The 20,132-nt window shown below is 42.8% G+C and overlaps 3 protein-coding genes across 6 annotated transcripts in view; all 3 read left to right on the top strand.

Moving 5' to 3' along the window:
• Positions 1–240: 240 nt before the first annotated feature.
• Positions 241–19,392, top strand: RNASE4 (ribonuclease A family member 4). 4 transcript variants are annotated; one of them, XM_004781445.3, is made up of 2 exons: positions 241–450; positions 18,140–19,392. In XM_004781445.3, exon 2 carries the CDS (start codon positions 18,157–18,159, stop codon positions 18,598–18,600), a length of 444 nt encoding a protein of 147 aa, XP_004781502.1. In that variant the 5' UTR covers positions 241–450; positions 18,140–18,156; the 3' UTR covers positions 18,601–19,392. The 4 variants fall into 4 exon arrangements, with proteins under 4 accessions (XP_004781502.1, XP_012905923.1, XP_004781504.1 ...); XM_013050469.2 differs by having other exon boundaries at positions 307–523; XM_004781447.3 differs by lacking the exon at positions 241–450 and adding an exon at positions 6,734–6,839.
• LOC106003381 (ribonuclease K3) overlaps positions 391–20,132 on the top strand; it is a 33,299-nt gene continuing 13,557 nt past the window's right edge. Inside the window, exon 1 of the mRNA XM_013050468.2 lies at positions 391–523. The gene's annotated coding sequence lies outside the window, so the exon portion shown is untranslated. The remainder of the gene's footprint in view (positions 524–20,132) is intronic.
• On the top strand, positions 12,164–14,839 carry ANG (angiogenin). Its single transcript, XM_004828410.3, is given in 1 exon segment — positions 12,164–14,839. A coding segment is annotated over 1 exon segment (438 nt). The 5' UTR covers positions 12,164–12,369; the 3' UTR covers positions 12,808–14,839.

Below are 20,132 nucleotides of genomic sequence, written 5' to 3'. Positions count from 1 at the left end.
CTCGCTTTCCGACTGTTCTGCACAAGAGGTGCGCTGAACCAACGAATGCCAGAGAGGGCTGACGAGCTGTGCAGGGAGAAACCGCCTGGTCTCCTGGACTGACCGCCAGCTGACACCTCGGAGGGACCGCCTCGCTCCCAGGAGCAGGGATTGGTGTCCCCAGGCCCGTTGTCCCCGGAGGTGCGTGGGGCTCGGGTCTGCAGGCCCTCTCCTTTCCCAGGCAGGGCCCGCCCGCCGCGCCCACTGCAGAGGCGGGTCTAGGCGGGAGGGGCGTCCGGGGAGAAACAGGGCGCGGTCCCAACTGCACCGAGGTTCCCGCGTCGCCTTCCTCTCCCTGCTGCGTGCCCCGTCCGTTCGTGTACACACACATATGCCGACCCCACCCAGGATCCAAAGCAAGATTTAAAAGGAAGTCTTTGCGTCTTCTACCTGCTCCCTATCATCCTACAGGTAGGGGAAGAAGCCGTGAGAAAAACTTCTTTCCGCTGTCCTGCGCGTTTCTGCAGCCCCGTTCCAGGCCGAGGTGGGTTCACATCCTGCTCTCTTTCCTCCTCCTCAGTAGTTTTACCAAGAGCGTTTTGGCCCGAGGAGCCCCTTCTTAGCAGAGACAGTGTGGGACTCCTCGGGGAGACGTTTGCAGAACCGCGTTGGAGCCGCTCAGGAGTACGAAGGAAGGTCCAAAGTCTTGTTCTTTTATGAGTTAGCGACTCTACATTTCTACCCTGAGATTTACTTCCCGCAGCCGAGCAGAGACATTCTAGGCGCTAGACTTTCCCGAAGCAAAGACGGCTTCGGGAAAGTCTAGCGCCTAGAATGTAGGTTCAGAAGAGGGCGCAGAATTGGCGAACGGGGTGGAGGCCCAGGAAGGCCTGCACTTGCCCAAACCTAAGGATTCTTTACTTGGTACCCAGGTGGATCGCCAGATTTAGGCCTTGTCCAGTTTTTGCCAGCATAACTGCCTTGTGGAGCTTGCGTTTTTGTTTTCTGGTGACTCACTTCTCTCTCTCCACCCGCAGCCAATGTTGCAAAATTGCAGGATTCACTGCCAACAGGCTCTTCTTTAAGCTTTCTTACTAAAGTGTTGGGATCCTCAGTCTTTTTACTCTGAGACAGCGTGTCATATGGTAACACATGGGCAAAAGAGAACATCTTTATTCAAGAAGGACAGTAAAAACAATTTCAGCATCATTCTGGGGACTAGGGAAATCTCAAATGAGGCAAGACCCTCCCTTTGTGTCCCTAACCTTATAATCAAGTCATAAATATAATCACTAGAAACTCAAGTGGTATTATTATCTGAACAGCACTGGCCAACTTCCCAGAAGCAGTCTTAGGTATTCAAAGAACTACTAACAACACAGTTACTAACTGCAGAAGGATAATTTTGTTACACACACTTTATTTTAAGCAACTCTTTTTACAGATAAAATATTATTGAAATTCATGGAATATTCAGTAGGTTTTCCTCAAACAGCAGCTTTCGGTGGCATCTTTAAAATTAGCTTTATTTTTCTAGAAATTGCTAGTGTGGACTATGAAACCTCTGTGGTGCATTAGAAAGCTTCTAGTCCCTGGAACACCAGATGTTCCTGGTGCAGTACATGTTTTCTTTCTCTGTACCTCAGTATCCTCATCTGTTCTATGAGGCCTTGAGAGATAGTCCTCCAGGTCTCCCTCTTTCTTATTCTATGACTTCTTGGGGTGGCAGGGTGGTAGTAAGATGGTACTTATAGGAAAGAAGGTACTCTATTAATGTGGACAAGAGCTATGTAGTTTGGCAGAACAGATGGGGAAACCATTCCAGGAAAAGAAGAATGGCTCTGGCTATTGGTGCAAGAGCAGATGTCAGGTTACAATCAGGCAAAGGTAAGAGATTTGTCAAGTTATTGTTGGAAGCATTTGCCCATGTGATTCAGAAATTAAAGTAGATGGCTAAGAAAGTGGACCGAAGCAGGCCAATGAAACCCCTCATTAAAAGTTTTCATTTAGGGGTGCCTGGGTGGCTCAGTGGGTTAAACCTCTGCCTTTGGCTCAGGTCATGATCTCTGGGTCCTGGGATTGAGCCCCACATAGGGCTCCCTGCTCAGCTGGGAGTCTGCTTCCCCCACTCTCTCTGCCTGCCTCTCTGCCTACTTGTGATCTTTCTCTCTCTCTCTCTCTCTGTGTGTCGAATAAATAAAAAAATCTTTTAAAAAAAGTTTTCATTTAATCTGAATTTAAGTGAAGAGCAATTTCTGTTAACAGTTATTCTCAGCAGAACACCTTGATATCTGGGAAAGAGAATGGGCACAAAGCTCAGTTTGTTGAAAAGTGAATGTGTAACTTCTGTTTTTGTTTGAAAACACACAGGCATGTCAACAAGACTTTGGCCCATTCTCCCTTAGTCATAGTGTCTCCCACTCCTGGAGATGTTATCCTTCTTTTCATTGGATCTTCATCCTCTTTTAACCATTAGTTCTGTTAGTAAATTAATTTCATGCTTATAAACCTAAAAAAAATGTTAGAGTTCAAAAAAATGAAAAGATTAGTCACTTCTCTCCATCACCTAATTTTATAATTTGTCTTAAGGACAGAATTAAACATATGTACTCTGTATAAAGGGTAAAGGACGCCAGCACTTGAGTCCTTAGAAGAAGAACCCTGGGTTGCCTGTGTCTATGTGCAAGATGTGAAGAAGAGACACAGGAAAATTTTCAGGAAAAGGGTGATGACTTTTAAGTTGAAGCTGTCAAAACATTTAAAAAAAATATATGATTGGGCTTTTTTCAATTGACAATTGCTTTACACCTATTAAAATTACTGAAGATTATATATATATATATATATATATATATATATATATATATATATACTCCTTGTTTTAGGTAGTTTGCAATACAAATGAATAAGCACTTAGAGGCATTTTAATGAAATAGTCAAACTTTTTTTCTCCAAACCTTTATTTTCTGTTTCATCAAAACCTCATTGTGCCAAGATGAAAAAAAAAAAAAGAAAAAAAAAAAGAAAGAAAAACAATTAACCACTCACCATTCACCATTCACCTAACTGGTTTTTTGTTTTTTTGCATGGGGGAGGCTGTGAATTCTCCCCAAGTTTTCAAGTGAAATCCCAGAGGCCAGAAAGTGACCTGGCTGTGTTCAGACACTAGAGGCTGCTCCCCAGCACCACAGCATAAAGCTAACATCAGAAGGTGATCTGTTTGTGTGAGTTGGTGTTTGAATTGGTGTTTCAAGCCATGGGACTGTGTGTGTGTGTGTGAGTGTGTGTATGGGCGTGTGATGCTGGAATGGAGTACCTTATCTCTGCCTTCAGGTGATTTACCAGAGATTTACTCAAGCCTGTTGCTCAAGTCATCTTGATCCCCACAGACTTTGGGAGTGAGCAGCTTCTTCTGTAGTCTGGGATTGCTGAGGTCTTAAGGGTGTTGTATGGGCCTGGCAGTGTCTTCCCCACCAAACTACAGGCTTGTATCTCTTTAGAATTCAGTTCTTCAGCCTCTTTTAAAAAAGTGATACATGATTAATTTAAAATAGGTACCACTCAAATAGTTAGGGTTTGCCCACAAAAGGAAAGTCCGCATTCGGGTGCTCTGTTAGATACCAGTAGAGGCCCCACTCAGCGAGCCCCACGTCTTGTTGAATAATCTCTCTGTACCTAAAGGACTTTGAACTTTGGTGTTTGGCAGAACAATTGTATGGGCAGAGACACCTGTCCTTTCCTTTCCAGAGACTTCAGTAACTCTGAGGCACCAGGTACTGAGGGAGAGGTAGTTTGTGGCTGTGTGCTTGGTCCTTTTTTCACTTCCTCAGACTTTTTTCCTTTTAGCTCAGAATTTGGGTGGAGATGTAGGAAAAAGGGAAGAGGGCAGGGGAAAAAGGCGAAGCAAGGCAGAACTGTGCCTTACCACAGCTGAAAAGCCACTGAAGTTTGTCTTTTCCAGCTTTGCCATGCTGTCTACTTTTCCTCCTCCTCAAATCCTCAAGCCACTTCAGCTACCAAAATCTATTCATTTTTAAAGATTTTAATTATGTGAGAGAGAGAGTGAGAGTATGTCAGTAGGGAGCGGCAGAAGCGGACTTCCCACCAAGCAGGGAGCCTTATGTGGGGGTTGATCCCAGGACCCCTGGATCGTGACTTGAGCCAAGGCAGACCCTTAACCAACTGAGCTCCCAGGCACCCCCTCCAAAAACCATTCTTAGGACAGCCTCTACAGCTCATGCACAAGCATGTGTGAATCACAGCCTGTTTAAGGAGTTAATCCTCCTATAGATTTTTACATTAGAATAGGGACCAATACCTAAGAAATGAAGGTCAGGTTTTACCACTAATGCCAGAAGCAGAGTTTTCCTGGGAACCTTGGAAGCCTTCCAGTTCTACCTGGGAATTAGGCCTACCTTGTTTGCTAACTATTGCGAAACCCAATTGTGCCTGCAAGTCTTAACAGAAGCCAGGAGCATCTGTATGGTTGGGATCTCCAAAGTGAGACCAGATGGCACATTTATAGAAGCACTGAGGGCTAACAAGAAGAACTTGGGGCCTAGGAGTGAGCCACTCTTTGAGATACTAAGAATGCAGAAGTGAGTGACGTAATTATTCTTCTCTCTAAGGGTTCCATCTAGTGGAGATTCAAGAAGATTAATTAATCATCAAAAGATGATGGCTAATGGCCCGTTTGCCAACCTAAAGTAAAGCCAGATCCATCCCACCCATGCTGTAAGATCTCCAGATCAGCTCACATTCTTCTCTGAGCATTCCTGAAGTTCCCAGGGGGTGTAAACATATTTGCAAACTAGCCCCTTTAACCCAAACAGAGAGGCTGCCATTTACTTCTTTTTGCTCTACCTCCCTGGGTGAGGTCTGTCTCTGCACCTGGCCTGTGCTGCTAAAAATGTCTGAAGGTGCCAACACGCAGTGTCCTCTTCCTTTTTGATAGAGCAAATGGTCTGACCTGTTGTTCTAGCTCTTGTCCAGACGTGCCTCAATCTGCAAAGGGATCCTCACCGTGGGGAAGGTGCTTTACCTCCCGCCCCATTCCCATACCACCTCTGGTCAACCGTAGAGTGAGCTCCTTCACACTAACTTGCTGTATGCTTTCTGAACCGTATAGAGATTTAGTGAAACAACCTTGATTTTTATGAAAGCTGTTACTGCGTAGTGCCCTCCTTCCTCTAGGCCCCAGGAGGCGGGGCACACTGTAGTCCTTGCCTGACACTGCTCTATAGCCTTGGCATCATTCTCCCTCCTCTCATCATGTCCTTCTCTATGGATGAATCCTTTCCCGGGACATCACAGACTCTTACACAGATAGGCTTCACTCGGGCTGACTCACCAGCTTTTCACACACACACCAAGGCACGTTGGAAGTCTAGAAGCAATGCAGCATAAGCTGTCAGCTTGGGACTGTGGCTCCGTGCTTGCCTCAGCCTGGTGTGTACTGGGTACAGAGAATCCTCCAAGGAAGATGTGGCCCCCTTCTCCTGGGATGGGTTGGGATTGAGGAGAGCCTGTCAGACTCAGAGGCGGTGTTGCTCATGCCGAGTCTGGAAAGATGAGTAGATCCTCTCCCTGAAGACAAGGAGTTTGAAGTCCGACTGGACTATCCTTCTGTTGTTTGAACTGGCAGTTTCTTTCATGAGAAAAACTGACTTCCGTAACACCTACCTCACACAGTCCTGGTGATGGTTAAATATTATCAAGTGTGTGAGAGTTTCTTTAAATGAAAGGCAATGACTATTATTATGATTATAATTATTAGGATGATTTTAAGTCCAGTTATTTTATTGGCAGGATGCCAGTCTGGATTGATACCTCAGAGACAGGCAGACTGAAAACTTGAAGGTGGATGGATGGCTACTGAGGGTTGAGGATTTTTTAAAAAAAATAGCACTCTTGGAGATTCAGCAGCAGTGGAGGTGGTTACTGAGGGTCTGTGAAAGAGTTGGCATCCTGCACTGCCTGATATTTGAAACCGTAGGATCCTTATAAAGTGACCCCAGTAAACTTTGACCCAGTTGGCTTGTTTCTATTCGAGCGACAGATTCACTTAGTGAGTAGATGCAATACCAGGGTTGCACTGATGGTGGAGATAACCAATTTTACATCTGTGTTACAAGGAACAGAAGTTTGAGTGCTGAGGATTAATTTCTTGTGAACAGGTAAGGATGAAAGAAAGGAGAAGCCCTTGAAATAAGTCAAGGAAACTTCTGGGGGCTAGTGGCTGGAAGGTTGAGGGCAGGGGCAGGGTAGTAAGAGCTGTCACATAACCTTCTCTAGGAATGCTTTCCTGGTTCTGTGCAATCTATGGAAGAGTCTACTTAGCATCTTTTTGTGAAACCAAATTATGTGGGTAAAAAGAGAGGACAGTGGGACAGCATCCTACTGGGAGGCCACATCTTACTCTGCAGGCTTCCTCCAACACAGTTCTTAGAGATGGCCCATAAGATCAGAAACAATATCTTCTGGATCCAGATCACTGCATGTTCTTGTCATGGGTAGGAGTCGGAACCACAGACATCAGAAAAAAGCAACTGTGGGACAAAAGACCATGTTTATCAAAGTTGGCCTCCCAGAACAAATCTCTAATTTATGTGGGTTAATGTTCGACCCAGTCATGCCCAGGGAAAGGTGAATGACTCTGTTTGTTTGTCCAAGCGCAGTGTCCTTGGTTTTCATGTCTCTGCCAGCATCGGGGATCTTTAGACCTAGTCTTCCCTCCCCGTTTGTCTGATCACTATATAATCAGAACCTAGAGGGACCTCCAGGTCCATACAGCTGGAACCCATCTCCAGGAACCAATAGCTGGAACCCATCTTCAGTTGGAAGGAAAATTCTAGACTTCTGTAAGACTCTTCCTCCTGGGTAACCTATTTCTCTATTTGTTGATATATGTATACTATTTCTAGACATCCATCCATTTCAAAAAAACCATTTTTTCCCTTTTAAAAACTCTTGGCCCAAGTTCATGAATTAAGAAAGAAACAAATTAGATTCTAAAGTTTAAAATGCAAACAGATTTCTTCTGGAATAGCCTAAACGTGGATAAAGGGAAATTAGTAAGACTGGGAGCAAGTGGTGATTTGGGAGGGATTCCTAAATTGTGGTAAAGTCCCCAAAGATCTAGAAAAAGCATCTGCTGGAAGGTTATCTGGAGCTCCCTGCCCTGACATTTTATGTGACTTAGCAAGGAAAGAAACAGAGAATATACTTTTAGCTCTGTTTTCTTGTAAACCTTCCCACTAATTTCTTTCCTTAAAGTTTTGGTTGCTCTTTGAAAACACAATGGAACAACAAATGCCAAGGTTAAAAAAAAAAAAGGTATACTGTCAGTTTGAAGAGAAGAAAGAAGGAAGGAGATAGAGGAATATGCATTGGGTGGTAAGCTTTCAGTTTGGATAATATTGCCCTAGAACATATAAAAGCGTGAGGCTATGTTAATGGAAGTTGTATTCATAGTCATAATCATAAATTATCAAGTTAACTCCCTGGTGTATAAAGTTTGATAGATCTTTTGAATACAAAACTTTGTCTAAGGGGAGAGAAAGAGTATTTTACTTTTTGTGAAGACTAAGGGACTGGTTTGAGACAGAAGGTGAAGTTCGTCTAAAAAACAAGTTGTGGGACAAATTCCAGCGATGAAAATCTGACAGTTATGTGCTTAGGTCTAGAAAGGTATGTGTGAATGAATTTGGCCACCAGATGAGAGGCTCTGCACACTTGGCCTAGGCAGATTCACTTCTGCACCCCATATAATGTCTTACGTGTTTTCTCCCAATTCCGTTTCAGCTCCCATTTTTGGGAAATTTCGTATGGAATATATAAGTGAGGAAGTTATGGGTGGCAGAGCAGATGTTGTTACTGGTAACCCTAGTGTATACTTGCTGGGATTTGGTCTCTGAATGTCTTAGGAAATTAAGATTATAATAAGCCTGGACGAACCTTAGCTGAATTACTACAGAACGAATGTGCAAATTCTGCAAATCAGAAACAAAGATATTCTTTAACCTCTAAGACTGAGATGTGAGGACCTTCAACCTCCAATAAGCAAATGCATTTTTAGGATATGAAGAGCCTATGTAGTGTCGGTCCAGTGTCTTAACTAGAGGTGGTCTGTGGGCTTGGCTTACCTGCTGAGCCTTAAAGAATGATGCTCCTCAGTCAATCTATTAGCTATTTCTTCTGGCTGGTGCCTTTTGCCACCAAACTAAACTTACACAAGTAACTTACTTGTCTCTCAATTCAAGTGGAAGAAAAGGAAAGGAAAGGAAAAGGCTTCTATACTTAATGAGAACTACGGAATTTCAGGCCGTAACTGATAGCAACTCTCTTTTTACAGATGAACAAATTTAGGTCTGGAGGGGAAAATGAAGTCAGTCATTAAAAACATAATTATAGAGGACCTACCATGAGGCAGGCACTATGATTCAAAGTTGACTAATATGGGCTCTGTCCTCCTACTGATTACACACCAGTAGGAAACACCGACAAGTAAACAGGTCACTATTTGCCCAAGACCACATAGATAATTGTGGAAATGGCACCTATGAAAGCTGACAACAGGTAAATCTTTATTTGATTATATCCTTGTGGACAGATCAGCTTTGTGATTTTTGCTTTGACACTTATATTTAGTGAAGTGTCCTTCATCTTAATATCTAAAGCATAGAGTGTTTGGACAGAGACTCTAGGTAGACCTGTGGGCTCACACTCCCTTCTGTGAGCAGCAGTATCCCCACAACCTGAGTGGCACATCTACAAGGACCCAAGGTCTCTTCTGCAGCCTTGAATGGTTGGGAACATCCCTATCCACCACTGCCACCTAGGGACTCTCTGGGGGACTACCAGTTCTGGTTCTATTTCCTGATTTTTTTTTTTTAAACCCTGGGACTCTGACTCTGCAAGAGATGTGCGACTGTGTGAACTCTTTTAAGGTGCCTAGGATCTTGATATCCTGTAATTCTACAGTTACCTTTGACTTTAGAAGGCAATATTTGCTGTGAAGTGTGTAAGCCTGGCGATTCACCCCTGGGGCTAATAATACATTATATGTTTATTAAAAAAAAAAAAGGCAATATTTGTCAATTGCTCAGCAAGAAACTCAGTTGATTCCAAATCAATAAAACTTTGATGAGGTCTTCCAAAAAACTAAAAAAAGAGAACACACCCAGGAGACTGGAAAGCACAATATAAATGTAAAGAGCTTGGCAGCAGGGTAGCTGAGCAGCTGTGTTGGAGCAGCAGCCCTGTAGGAATACTTGTTAGTCTTTTAGGGGTGACTTTCCCCCCGTTGTATACCACTTTCTTGCTAAGTGCAATTTCACTTGATTCTGTTGCAAATGATACGCTAAGTGCTTAATGGAAAACTTTCCAGCTGCTACTTACATCAGTGTTGTGGAATAGTCAAAAGATTTTTTAGGAGTGTACCAAATTTGTTTATAGTTATTATGAAACAGACAAGGCAAATCAATGCCAAATGTTGATAAGAGAGTTCACTTTGTTTACTATTGTCACATGTCTTTCCATGTAACCAGCAAAATCCCAGACTCCCTTGTTTTTCTGGATGCACAGTCATACTCCCAGTACTGTTTAGCAACCCTACAGGTCTAGTGCTAGAACCTATGGCCTCTGTGAGAGCTATAAAATTATTTGATATGGGCACCTGGGTGGCTCAGTTGGTTGAGCGACAGCCTTCAGCTCAGGTCATAATCCTGGAGTCGGGGGATCCAGCCCCACAGCAGGCTCTCTGCTCAACAGGGGGTCTGCTTCTCCCTCTGACCTTCCTCCTCTCAATCTCTCTCTCTTTCAAATAAATTTAAAAAAAATCTTTAAAAAATTTTACTTAATATGAAAATTGTGGTTATGACTTTCACAAGAAAGCACAAAAGATTATTCTTTTTTAAAAAATATTTTATTTATTTATTTGAGAGAGAGATAGTATGAGAGGAGAGAGGTCTGTGGGAGAAGCGGACTCTCTGCTGAGCAGGGAGCCTGATGTGGGACTTGATGCCAGGACTTCAGGATGGTGACTTGAGCCAAAGGCAGTTGCTTAACCAACTGAGCCACCCAGGCGCCCAGGAAAGCACAAAATAAAGATTAATAATTTAATGTCCATGAAAATATACCATTTATTTTTAAATTTAGTTTTCATAGGAATTATATTACATTTAAGAATAATTTGAAGGTCAAATTTTTTTCCCTTGCAAGAATTTCTAAGTATGTGTGATGATTGCCAAAAAACACCCTACCCGGTCATAAATTAAATGAATTACTGACAATTTGAGAAACAAAATTATAAAAATCAATTCCCTCTTTTTTTTTTTTTTTTTTTTTTTTTGAGAGGAAGAGAGGTGGATAGGGGCAGAGTGGAGAGAGAATCTTAAGAAGACTCCACACTGAGCATGCAGCTGAGGCAACATGGGGACTCAGTCTTACAACCCTGCGATCATAACCTAAGCCAAAATCAAGAGTCTGACACTTAATTGACTGGGCCACCCAGGCACTCTATAAAATCGGTTTCAAATTTACAGTGAAAATAATTTTTATTGTTGAATGTGGGGGATATTCACATATATTTGATATAATGTATAGGAGTATGGTGATTTTTGTCATTCCAGTTTAAGTATATGGACTGCCAAAGCAAGCGTGGACTATGGTGGTTTTTAAAAGCTCTGAATATTCTTTAAAATTTTCTCCAGAGAACTAGAAGTATAATCAGAAACTACCTGCTGCAAACACCAAGTATCTTTCAATTCCCAAATCTTCAAATTTCATAAGAAATAAGACCTTAATAGTTCATAAAAAATTGTTCTCTGTTTTATTATAATCTGTATTTGCTTAATTCCATTTTTAATTATCCATCATTGAGCTAAAATCATGCTCCAGGAAGAAGTACCATGTTTACCCTGTGGGTGTGTTTGAGTATCTGGCACACCACCCCTGGGATGTGGGAGTTCTAGAGTTTGAGACTGACAGCTCTTTCCTGAGAGATATGGCAGCAATCCTCTTCTCTTTCTTCTTCTTTTGAGAAAGATTTGAGAAATCATTGCAGCAAGTTGTAAAGCCTTTGACTTGATGAAAAGATCTAAGGAGAGGGGCCAGGCTGGCTCAGTTGGTAGAGCATGTGACTTTTGATCTCAGGGTTGTGAGTTTGAGCTCCATGTGTGTCCTAGAGTTTACTTAGAAAAAATAAAAAAAGGTCTAAGGAGTTGTTTTGGGGTTTGTTTTTGTTTTTACCACATGGAGACGTCATTTAACTGTGGTGTACAGTCTATATACATGTGCAGGGAAAATTAGGTAATATTCTTTGAGAATAATCCAAGGTGTTTTCAATGTAAGAGGCACCTAGGAATAAGCTTTTATTCTTCTTTTTCCAGTCCTTTGTAAGAGTTCACCCCAGAACCACTTGTAAGCTTTACATGGGTTCTTCCATGTTTCTCCCTGATCTTTCTCAATGGTACATCATAATTGCACCTTTGGCCATGAAACGTCTACTTCTTGGGAAACTAGGGCTGCCTCCCTTCACCTGAGGATAAACTGCTCTCATATTCTCTCCTCACAGCCCGCCGACAAACTATCATGATTACCCAGAATCCTGTCTTCAACAGTCCTCTGATTGAACCTTCCCTGGGCTCAGGGTTGCCTAAAAGTCCCCCTTCTTCATAGCTCTCACCTCCTATCGTACTGTATCATCTCAGGAAATTGGAGCTCCCATCCCTTCTGCGTGGATGCTACATCCTCTTTTAGGGAGGCATTTGGTGTGTCTTGATGGTCTTTGTGTCCCAGGACCTAGCACAGTGGTCTGATACCTGCAAGGGCTTGTGTAAAATTTGTTACTATAGTAACTGATAAATGAGTGAAAGAGTGTGAGTGGGTTTTGTAATGCTACAATATGGTAAATCAATACTCACCAATTCTGAGGAATAGAAAAACATGGTTGGGACATGAAATTGTGTTCAGGAAAAAAAGATTTATTTATTTATTTATTTGTCAGAGAGAGAGAGAGAGAGCGCAAGCGAGCATGAGCAGGGGAGGGAGCGGCAGGCAGGGGAGGAGGGAGAAGCAGGTTCCCTGCTGAACAAGGAGCCCCTTGCAGGACCCTGGGATCATGACCTGAGCTGTAGGCAGACGCTTACTCCACTGAGCCACCCAGGCGCCTCTCAGGAAACTTTTTAAAATAGACTTTCCAAAGAAACAGATTGATGAAAAGTTTGAGATTAATGAGGAAGAGAAAAGAAAAGATGTAATTAGGTGACTGAAGATACTTGATTCATGTCAGAGAGCAAAGTCCCTGTACTTTTAGCCTGATCGGGCAATGCTCTTCTATACCCCTAGCACACCTCCTTTGGCCTTTGGCAGGACCCTTTACTGGAAGAGATGATGATGGGCCTGGGCTCCCTGTTGTTGGTCTACGTGCTGGGTCTGGGTCTGACCCCACCAGCCCTGGCTCAGGATGACCCTAGGTACAGAAGCTTCCTGACCAAGCACTATGATGCCAAACCATGGGGCCGGAATGACAAATACTGTGAAATCATGATGAAGAGAAGAGGCCTGACCACACCCTGCAAAGACACCAATACCTTTATTCATGACAACAAGAACAACATCAAAGCCATCTGTGGAAATATTGGAGAACCTTACTGAGAAGGTTTAAGACGAAGCAAGTCTCTTTTCCAGGTCACCACCTGCAGGCATAGGGGAGGGTCCCCTCGGCCTCCATGCCAGTATAGAGCTACCGCAGGGTTCAGACACATCATTGTTGGCTGTGAACATGGCTTACCTGTTCACTTTGATGAGTCCTTTTTCAGTCCGTAATCAGAGGCCACAGCTGGCTCTGCTCTCTTTTCCTTGCATTTCTCTCCACATCCCAGAATGGTGGTGGCAACATTCATGGTCAGGGGCCTAGAGAATGAGCTGCCTGGATCTCTTGTTTTCCAACATGATCTCTTTATTTTACAACATGTTCAATAAATAAAAATGTCTCTGAAATCAGTAAGGCTCAGAGCCTTGTCACTAATTATTGGCCTATTAATCTCATCCATTTTCTCCGTTCAACTGCTCCCAGAGAGGATTGGATAGAATAGAAATGCCCTTTTCATTATCAGTTCCTTATCAGTCAGTAAGGAGGTGGACTTTAGTCTTCTGTAAAGGTAAGGTGGTTAGATTCATTTTGCAGAGAGAACTAGGAAAACTCCAGGGCTTGTGGCAAATAACAGAAGGGGAAAATAGATAGGGGAAAATTATAAGCCAGTATTACTTTTACAAATGTTAAACCTTGAGAAGAACAGTTTAAGAGTAAATACCAATAGATTCATTCCACTTTCTTTCACACACGTGCTTGTACATGCACTCCTGCATGAATTCCAAAGCGCAGCTACCACTCATCTTAAGCAGGAGGTAATTTTTTGATGTTGATTTGAATGGAATGTTCCTAAGATATTTTCATGGCTATTTTATATAAGGATACAAAAGTGATTATTTTATTATTTACGTATTTATTCATTGTTACATTATTTTCTCCTTAATCTCCTACTTTATTGACCAATGTCTGGTAACTGTCCGAGATCATAGACTGCAAACATTATCCCTTATTCTTCCTCAACTAGACTTGATTTTCAAGTAAACATACGCTTAGGTTGATAATACTCTCTTTGTAAAATATACTAACCGATCCACAGATTAAGTGATTAACTTCCTGTTAACTTAATTTCTATCAACTGCTGCCTCAATATTTTATTTGGAAAGTAGTTAATAAATTACAGTTATAAGTCACAGTTTTGCTATTTTGTGAATATATAACTATTGTGGTTACCATATTCCCAATGGTGGCCTCTCCTGCTGCCCACATTGCCCTGAAGTAGGCCCAAAACCCTAGTTGCTCAATACTCAGGTTATAGACCAGTATCTAGATGCCACCCAGGAGAGCTAGGCCTTGCTGGAAATGTTCAGATTTTGGGAAGAAGTGATGGAGAAGTAGGTTACTGGTGTACCCTCAACCCATGAATCTGTCCACTTTGAGTTCTCTATTTCCAAACTGAAAACACTGTCTGTAGTTAGGAAGAAGAATTTTCCAAACCTCTCTTATTAGAAAAACTGTCTTACTATAAAATCTCAAAAACCCTTAAGGAATAAGTAAGGCTTAATTACTTAAAGTAAGTAAGTACGAGTTTTTGGTAGAATATTTGGATCCTTTCTCAGGTTCTCCAACCAGTACTATCTCCCTGATATGAAGCAAAGTGACTTCCATACAGATCATTGCCCCACTTAAGCTCATGATAGAGAAGGTCAAAGGCATGGACCCTTGTTACATTGATCACACCATATTTATGAAAACCGGTGTCTTCTCCAAACATCTGCTTACAGCATTGCCATTGCATGCTCTGCTCTAGTATTAGGACAAATGACTATTTCCTGGGAAATTGCATGGCAGTGGGGTAGAGGTGCTTCCTGACTTGTAGAGGAAGCTAGCAGCTATGGAGCGAATCCTAGTACTTTTTGCTCTGGGTCTCTTATTCTCTCATTTTCAAAAGCTCTTTAAAATGAAATATCAAGTTACAGGCAGGTCATTTTATCTGGAGTGAATCATTTGAGGAATTGAAGTGCTGGTCAGCTGTACTTTATTGACTTCGCAAGGAAAAGAGAAGAATAACCTCAAAAATGTCATGTCCTTCAAGGAATGGTGGCATTCTAGGAAGAAAATTCCATGCAGTTTAGAGAGGACAGATTTCTCTAGAGACGGAGCAGAAATTCTAGTAGTTCACCTTAAAAAGAGCCTTATAGGGGCACCTGAATGGCTCAGTGGGTTAAGCCTCTGTCTTCAGCTCAGGTCCTGAGATCAGGGTCCTGAGATCAGGGTCCTGGGATCCAACCGCATCAGGATCTCTGCTCAGCAGGGAGCCTGCTCCACCCCCTCCCTCACCCACTGCCTGCCTCTCTGCCTACTTGTGATCTCTGTCTGTCAAATAAATAAAATCTTAAAAAAAAAAAAAAGCCTCATAGTTTCCTGGGAATAGAAGTACTCTACAACATAAAGGGGAGGGGATCCAAAATATATGCAATTTGCTGTAGTCATTCATTATTTTTATCAGATTGAAGGAAGCAAAGGAAATCAAGAAGAATGGAAATTGTGAAAAGATTTTGCCAACATTTACTAAACACTTATTATGGGCTAGACATTGTGATAAGCACATTACCGCGATTTTATCATTTATTCTTTATAATATCTCTGAGAGGTAGGGATTATGATTATGCTCATTTTACTTATGAGAAAATATGCTGCGAGTTTAAGTAATTTCCCCAAGGTCACACAGTTAATGTGGCAGAGCTAGGTTTTTGGGATCATGGTATCTGAATTAGTTCTTTTTTTTTTTTTTAAAGATTTTATTTATTTATTTGAGAGAGAGACAGTGAGAGAGAACATGAGAGGCGAGAAGGTCAGAGGGAGAAGCCGACTCCCCATGGAACTGGGAGCTTGATGCGGGACTCGATCCGGGACTCGATCCTCCGGGACTCGATCCTCCGGGACTCGATCCTCCGGGACTCGATCCTCCGGGACTCGATCCGGGACTGTGACCTGAGCCGAAGGCAGTTGCTCAACCAACTGAGCCACCCAGGCGCCCTCCAAATTAGTTCTTATTGAGAGTCAATCTGGTGCAGCAGAAAAAGGCTTTGAGGCGTGTTCTGACCAAAAAGTATGTGTTGGGATGATTTGGCGGTCATTTGATTTTCTGTTGTTCCTAGAGCCTTGAGATGTACCCATTGACGTTTACATTGGACTTCTTCTTTTTTTTTTAATTTTTATTATTTTTTTAAAAATATATATATTTTTAAAGATTTTATTTATTTATTTGACAGAGAGAAATCACAAGTAGTTGGAGAGGCAGGCAGAGAGAGAGGAGGAAGCAGGCTCCCTGCTGAGCAGAGAGCCCGATGTGGGACTCGATCCCAGGACCTTGGAATCATGAAGGCAGCGGCTTAACCCACTGAGTCACCCAGGGGCCCCTACATTGGACTTCTGTTGGCTAATATTTTCCCCTATCTTGTTAAATCAGTCGGTCTGTGCGGCTGAGATTGGGGGTTTGCTCTGCATGAGTAGTTTACGTCTTCTCTGTAGCCAGTTATTTTGCTAAACCACGATCTCCATTACAAAGAATCAGGATGAGAGAAAGTAGACAGAACTGTGCAAGATGAGAGGTACAAGATTAAATTTGGGGAAAACAAAGCACACCATCGTGATGAAACCATTACCCAAGTGCTAAGTGCGCCTTCAGAAGTTATATCCTTTGGTGCAGGGGTGAGGAGTAAATTGAACATAATTTCTCCCTGCCCCCTTCTTCTCACAGCTCCTCGTCTTCCCTCTCTTCCTTACTCTATTTCCCATATCAGCTACAGGCCCAAGGAATGACCTAGAGCTTTATAACTTTCTGTGTAGAGGCAGAAGGCGGCTATGAACCTAGGAGGTGGCATGGAAAAGAGCGATGGTTCTCTTTCATCCTGGTCGTCACCACTAACCAAAGTGTAGGCTTAGGTGGGACCGATTGCAGGTCCCTCCTCAGCCGTTTCAGTCCTTTACGCTCATGACCCGGCACCAAGACGCGGCATCTCTGAAAGCGAAGGACAGTAGTACCCAGAGATATCAACCCAGGAGTTTAGCTGAGGCTGATTGTGGACTGCACGTGTAGAAACGGGTCTGTCTGACTCCAGGTTGAATTGGAGATGATTTTTCTTTGCCCTCGTGAGGCAGCCCTGCCCCCCAGCAAGAGTCAAGGAGTTCGAGGTTGGACTCCATGTCAATCCGAGATTGACCGCCAGAGGGCAGCATCTAGCTAGTGTTGGTGAGTGACCCGCACTTCCCCTCCCACCCTATTCCACCCCGGATTCAATTCTGTTGCTGGGGAGAAGCAACTCGGAGCGTAAACATCGTTGGTATCTTGAATATTTAGGAAGTGGGACGGGAGAGGCAGTCAGAGGATGGTGGAAAGAGTACGGATTTTAGAGCCAGAGAGAACTGGTTTCCTTTCTTTAATGAGTCCACCAAAGCAATTTCTCTAATCCATACCACAGTGCTTTCTTTGTTGTTGTTCCAGAGGTTTCTGTTTGTTAATTTCTAACTCTGTAAAACAAATGTTTATTTCCCACCATCAAGAGGGGACAACACAAAGAACCTGCAACCAGAGACTATGGATAATTACCAACAGCTAAGGACAAGACAGGCAGAGCATCAAGATAGATGCATGACAATAGATAGACTGTATCACCAGGGCCTAGTATTTTGGGTTGTACATTCACCCAGGGGGGAAATAAAAGACACAATCCATGTCCTTTTTTGTGGAGATTGTGCTGTTTAAATTTATTTTTTAAATGTTTCTTAGTTTAGTGATCAATTCCACAAGCCTGGAAAACACCTTCACTCTCTATATCCATTTCATTTCATTTGTTCACGAGCTCACTCATTACATTCATTTATTTAGCCAATATTCACTACCTTCAAAGCACAGTGGCTGGGTACTCTGCTTTTGTAGGGGCTCTTTATAGACGATGAACAGGATTTCCAAAAGGACCTGATTTTAATACCACAGGAAGAACAGTCATAGGAGAGGAAAGGTACCGCTGGTATTACTCTGGCCTCTTTTCTGCACCTTCCTCAGTTCTAGATGTAAGGAGTGAAAATTAGTTCTTAAACTTGCTCTGACGTATCATGAGTGTATCCAAACTTTCGGAAATCGGAGTCTCCAGAGTACCCAAAACTCCAAAGATCCTATGACCAGAAAATTACCTCAAGAGATGGTCCACTCCAGTTTTCCCTTAGATCTGCCGTTTCTTCCTGTTCCCTCTGTGACCACAGAGGCCAGACATACTGGAGAGCCACATGGTCAGTGTCTGTCCTGGGTCGCTGTACTTGATGAAGCCAGTTCTCTTCATAAAAGAGATCGGTTCTAGTTTTCAGAGAAAAACACGTTTTGCAAACTATTCGCTCTTGGGAAAGCAAGACGGGAAAAGTTGTGAACAGTGAAGAGTGGGGGAACTGGTACAAATAAGGAGGAAAGAGGAGACTAGAGTTGAGGCAATGTCAATCTGCCATTGCCCACACCTCTCCCCAGTGCCGCATCTCACCTTCCTTTCTCCTGCCCCTTGGGTTTCCATCTAGGCATCTCCAAGGTAGTGATGGCTCTCCAGAGGATCCGTTCACTGCTTCTGCTCTTGCTGCTGACCCTGCTGGGGCTGGGGCTGGTGCAGCCCTCCTACGGCCAGGATCGTATGTATCACCGATTCCTGCGGCAGCATGTGGACCCTGAGGAGACAGGTGGCAATGACACCTACTGCAACTTGATGATGCAAAGACGGAAGATGACCGCGCGTCAGTGCAAGCGTTTCAACACCTTTGTCCATGAAGACATCTGGAACATTCGTAGTATCTGCAGCACCACCAATATCCAATGCAAGAATGGCAAGATGAACTGCCATGAGGGTGTAGTGAGGGTCACAGACTGCAGGGAGACAGGAAGTTCCAGGTTCCCCAACTGCAGATACCGGGCATCGGCGAGCACTAGGCATGTGGTCATTGCCTGTGAGGGCGACCCGCAGTTGCCTGTGCACTTCGACAGATAGACACCAGCCTGTGTGGGTTACTGCCTGACCTGTTGGCCTTTAACTTACTCCTTGAATAGCAATGAATAATGCATTTGGGCTGCCCTTGGCTCTGTCTCCTCTGCTTCTGACTCTTTTTCTCTTTATAGCCCATTCTGTTAAGTACATTATATCAAAGAGAAATGGAGACATAAACTTATGATGAGTCCGGGCTTTCTGTAGTAAATGTTTTGGCTTTCTTTTATAATACTGGTTAGCTTAGCTCTCTCAGATCCTATCCTCTGGGATTTAGTCATTATATGGATTTATAAAGCATTACCAACATTTCAAAGGGCTTACATCGAAATCATCTCATTTTAATAACACAGCACTGGTATAATGCTGCTGATGTTATATGTAGGAACCCAAAGTTCAGGGATTTGCTGAAGACCGTGAAATTAGTGGGAATGCTGAGACAAAAATCCAGTTGAACTGGCTTCTAATCCAGGCCATTTTCCACTTCATCACAAGGAGAGTTTTGAAAGTAACTGCTTTGGTTATTCCCAGAAGTCAGCTGTTGGGAGAAGTATTTGAAATTTGGAAATGCATGTTGGCAAAATGAGAGCCCTATCTGGATAATCTGGTTCCCTTGTTGTGCTGGGCTCTAACAGCATCAAGAAATGATACAAGAGATTTACTTTCTCTCTTCCCAGACTTTTGAATCTCTTTAGTAAGTCGGAATATTAAAAATGTAGGAGCTCACTTAAGACTCATTCACTCTTCCCGACGGAAACATCTTTCATGTTTTCCTTATAATAAAGGACTTAAACTGCAGGTATGTGAGAAGGCTGTCCTAAGGTTCTTGTGTGGGGGGGCATTTTCCCCCCCGCCTACCCTCTTCAGCTTATAAGCATGCATACACTTTACTAGTCTCATACACTCTGGCCAAAGATTAATACCCACGAGATCCATAACCATGACACAGAACCCCTTGTCTCATTTACTCCAGAGAGAATGATCCTTCCAATTCCCATGCATCTTCCTTCTACCTTTGATTGTTTTAAACAAACTCTGGAACAGAGATATATGCAGATGTTGGGTGCTAAGGAAAGGAAGTATGTGTGTGTGTATGTGTGTGTGTTGTGTAAGGACTAAACTGAAATCTTTTGATTTACAGCAGATACAGAGAGAAATCTTTTTAAAAAGTTGATTTGGTAAACATATACATTATGAAATTCTCCCTACAATCAGGCTAATTAATAAATTTATCACCTCATATCAGGATTCCTTTGTGTGTGTGGTAAGAACACTTAGGATTCATCCTGTTAGCAAATTTCAAATGTATAGTAGTGTATTGCCACCCGTCAAAAAAATTTAACTGAGTAAATTTTTAAAAAATGTCTTTCTTTTTTAAAAAGTTTATTTGCTTTTAATAATCTTTACACCCACAACCCGGAGATCAAGAGTCACACTCCTCTGACTGAGCCAGCCAGGTACATGTTAACTGAGTAAATTTTTAAGAGCTTATTGGCTTTATTCAATGTCGTGGATCAGGCAGCATCCAATCTAGCAGA

Source organism: Mustela putorius, unplaced genomic scaffold (assembly GCF_011764305.1).
Source record: "Mustela putorius furo isolate JIRA1106 unplaced genomic scaffold, ASM1176430v1.1 tig00003896_pilon_pilon_pilon, whole genome shotgun sequence".
In the NCBI taxonomy this organism is placed as follows: domain Eukaryota; kingdom Metazoa; phylum Chordata; class Mammalia; order Carnivora; family Mustelidae; genus Mustela; species Mustela putorius.
Note: the sequence above shows the minus strand (reverse complement) of the source record. Positions and strands in the feature narration are given on the sequence as shown.

Coding starts and splice junctions, on each gene's coding strand:
- RNASE4 (XM_004781445.3), top strand. CDS start 18,157: ATGGCTCTCCAGAGGATCCGTTCACTGCTTCTGCTCTTGCTGCTGACC.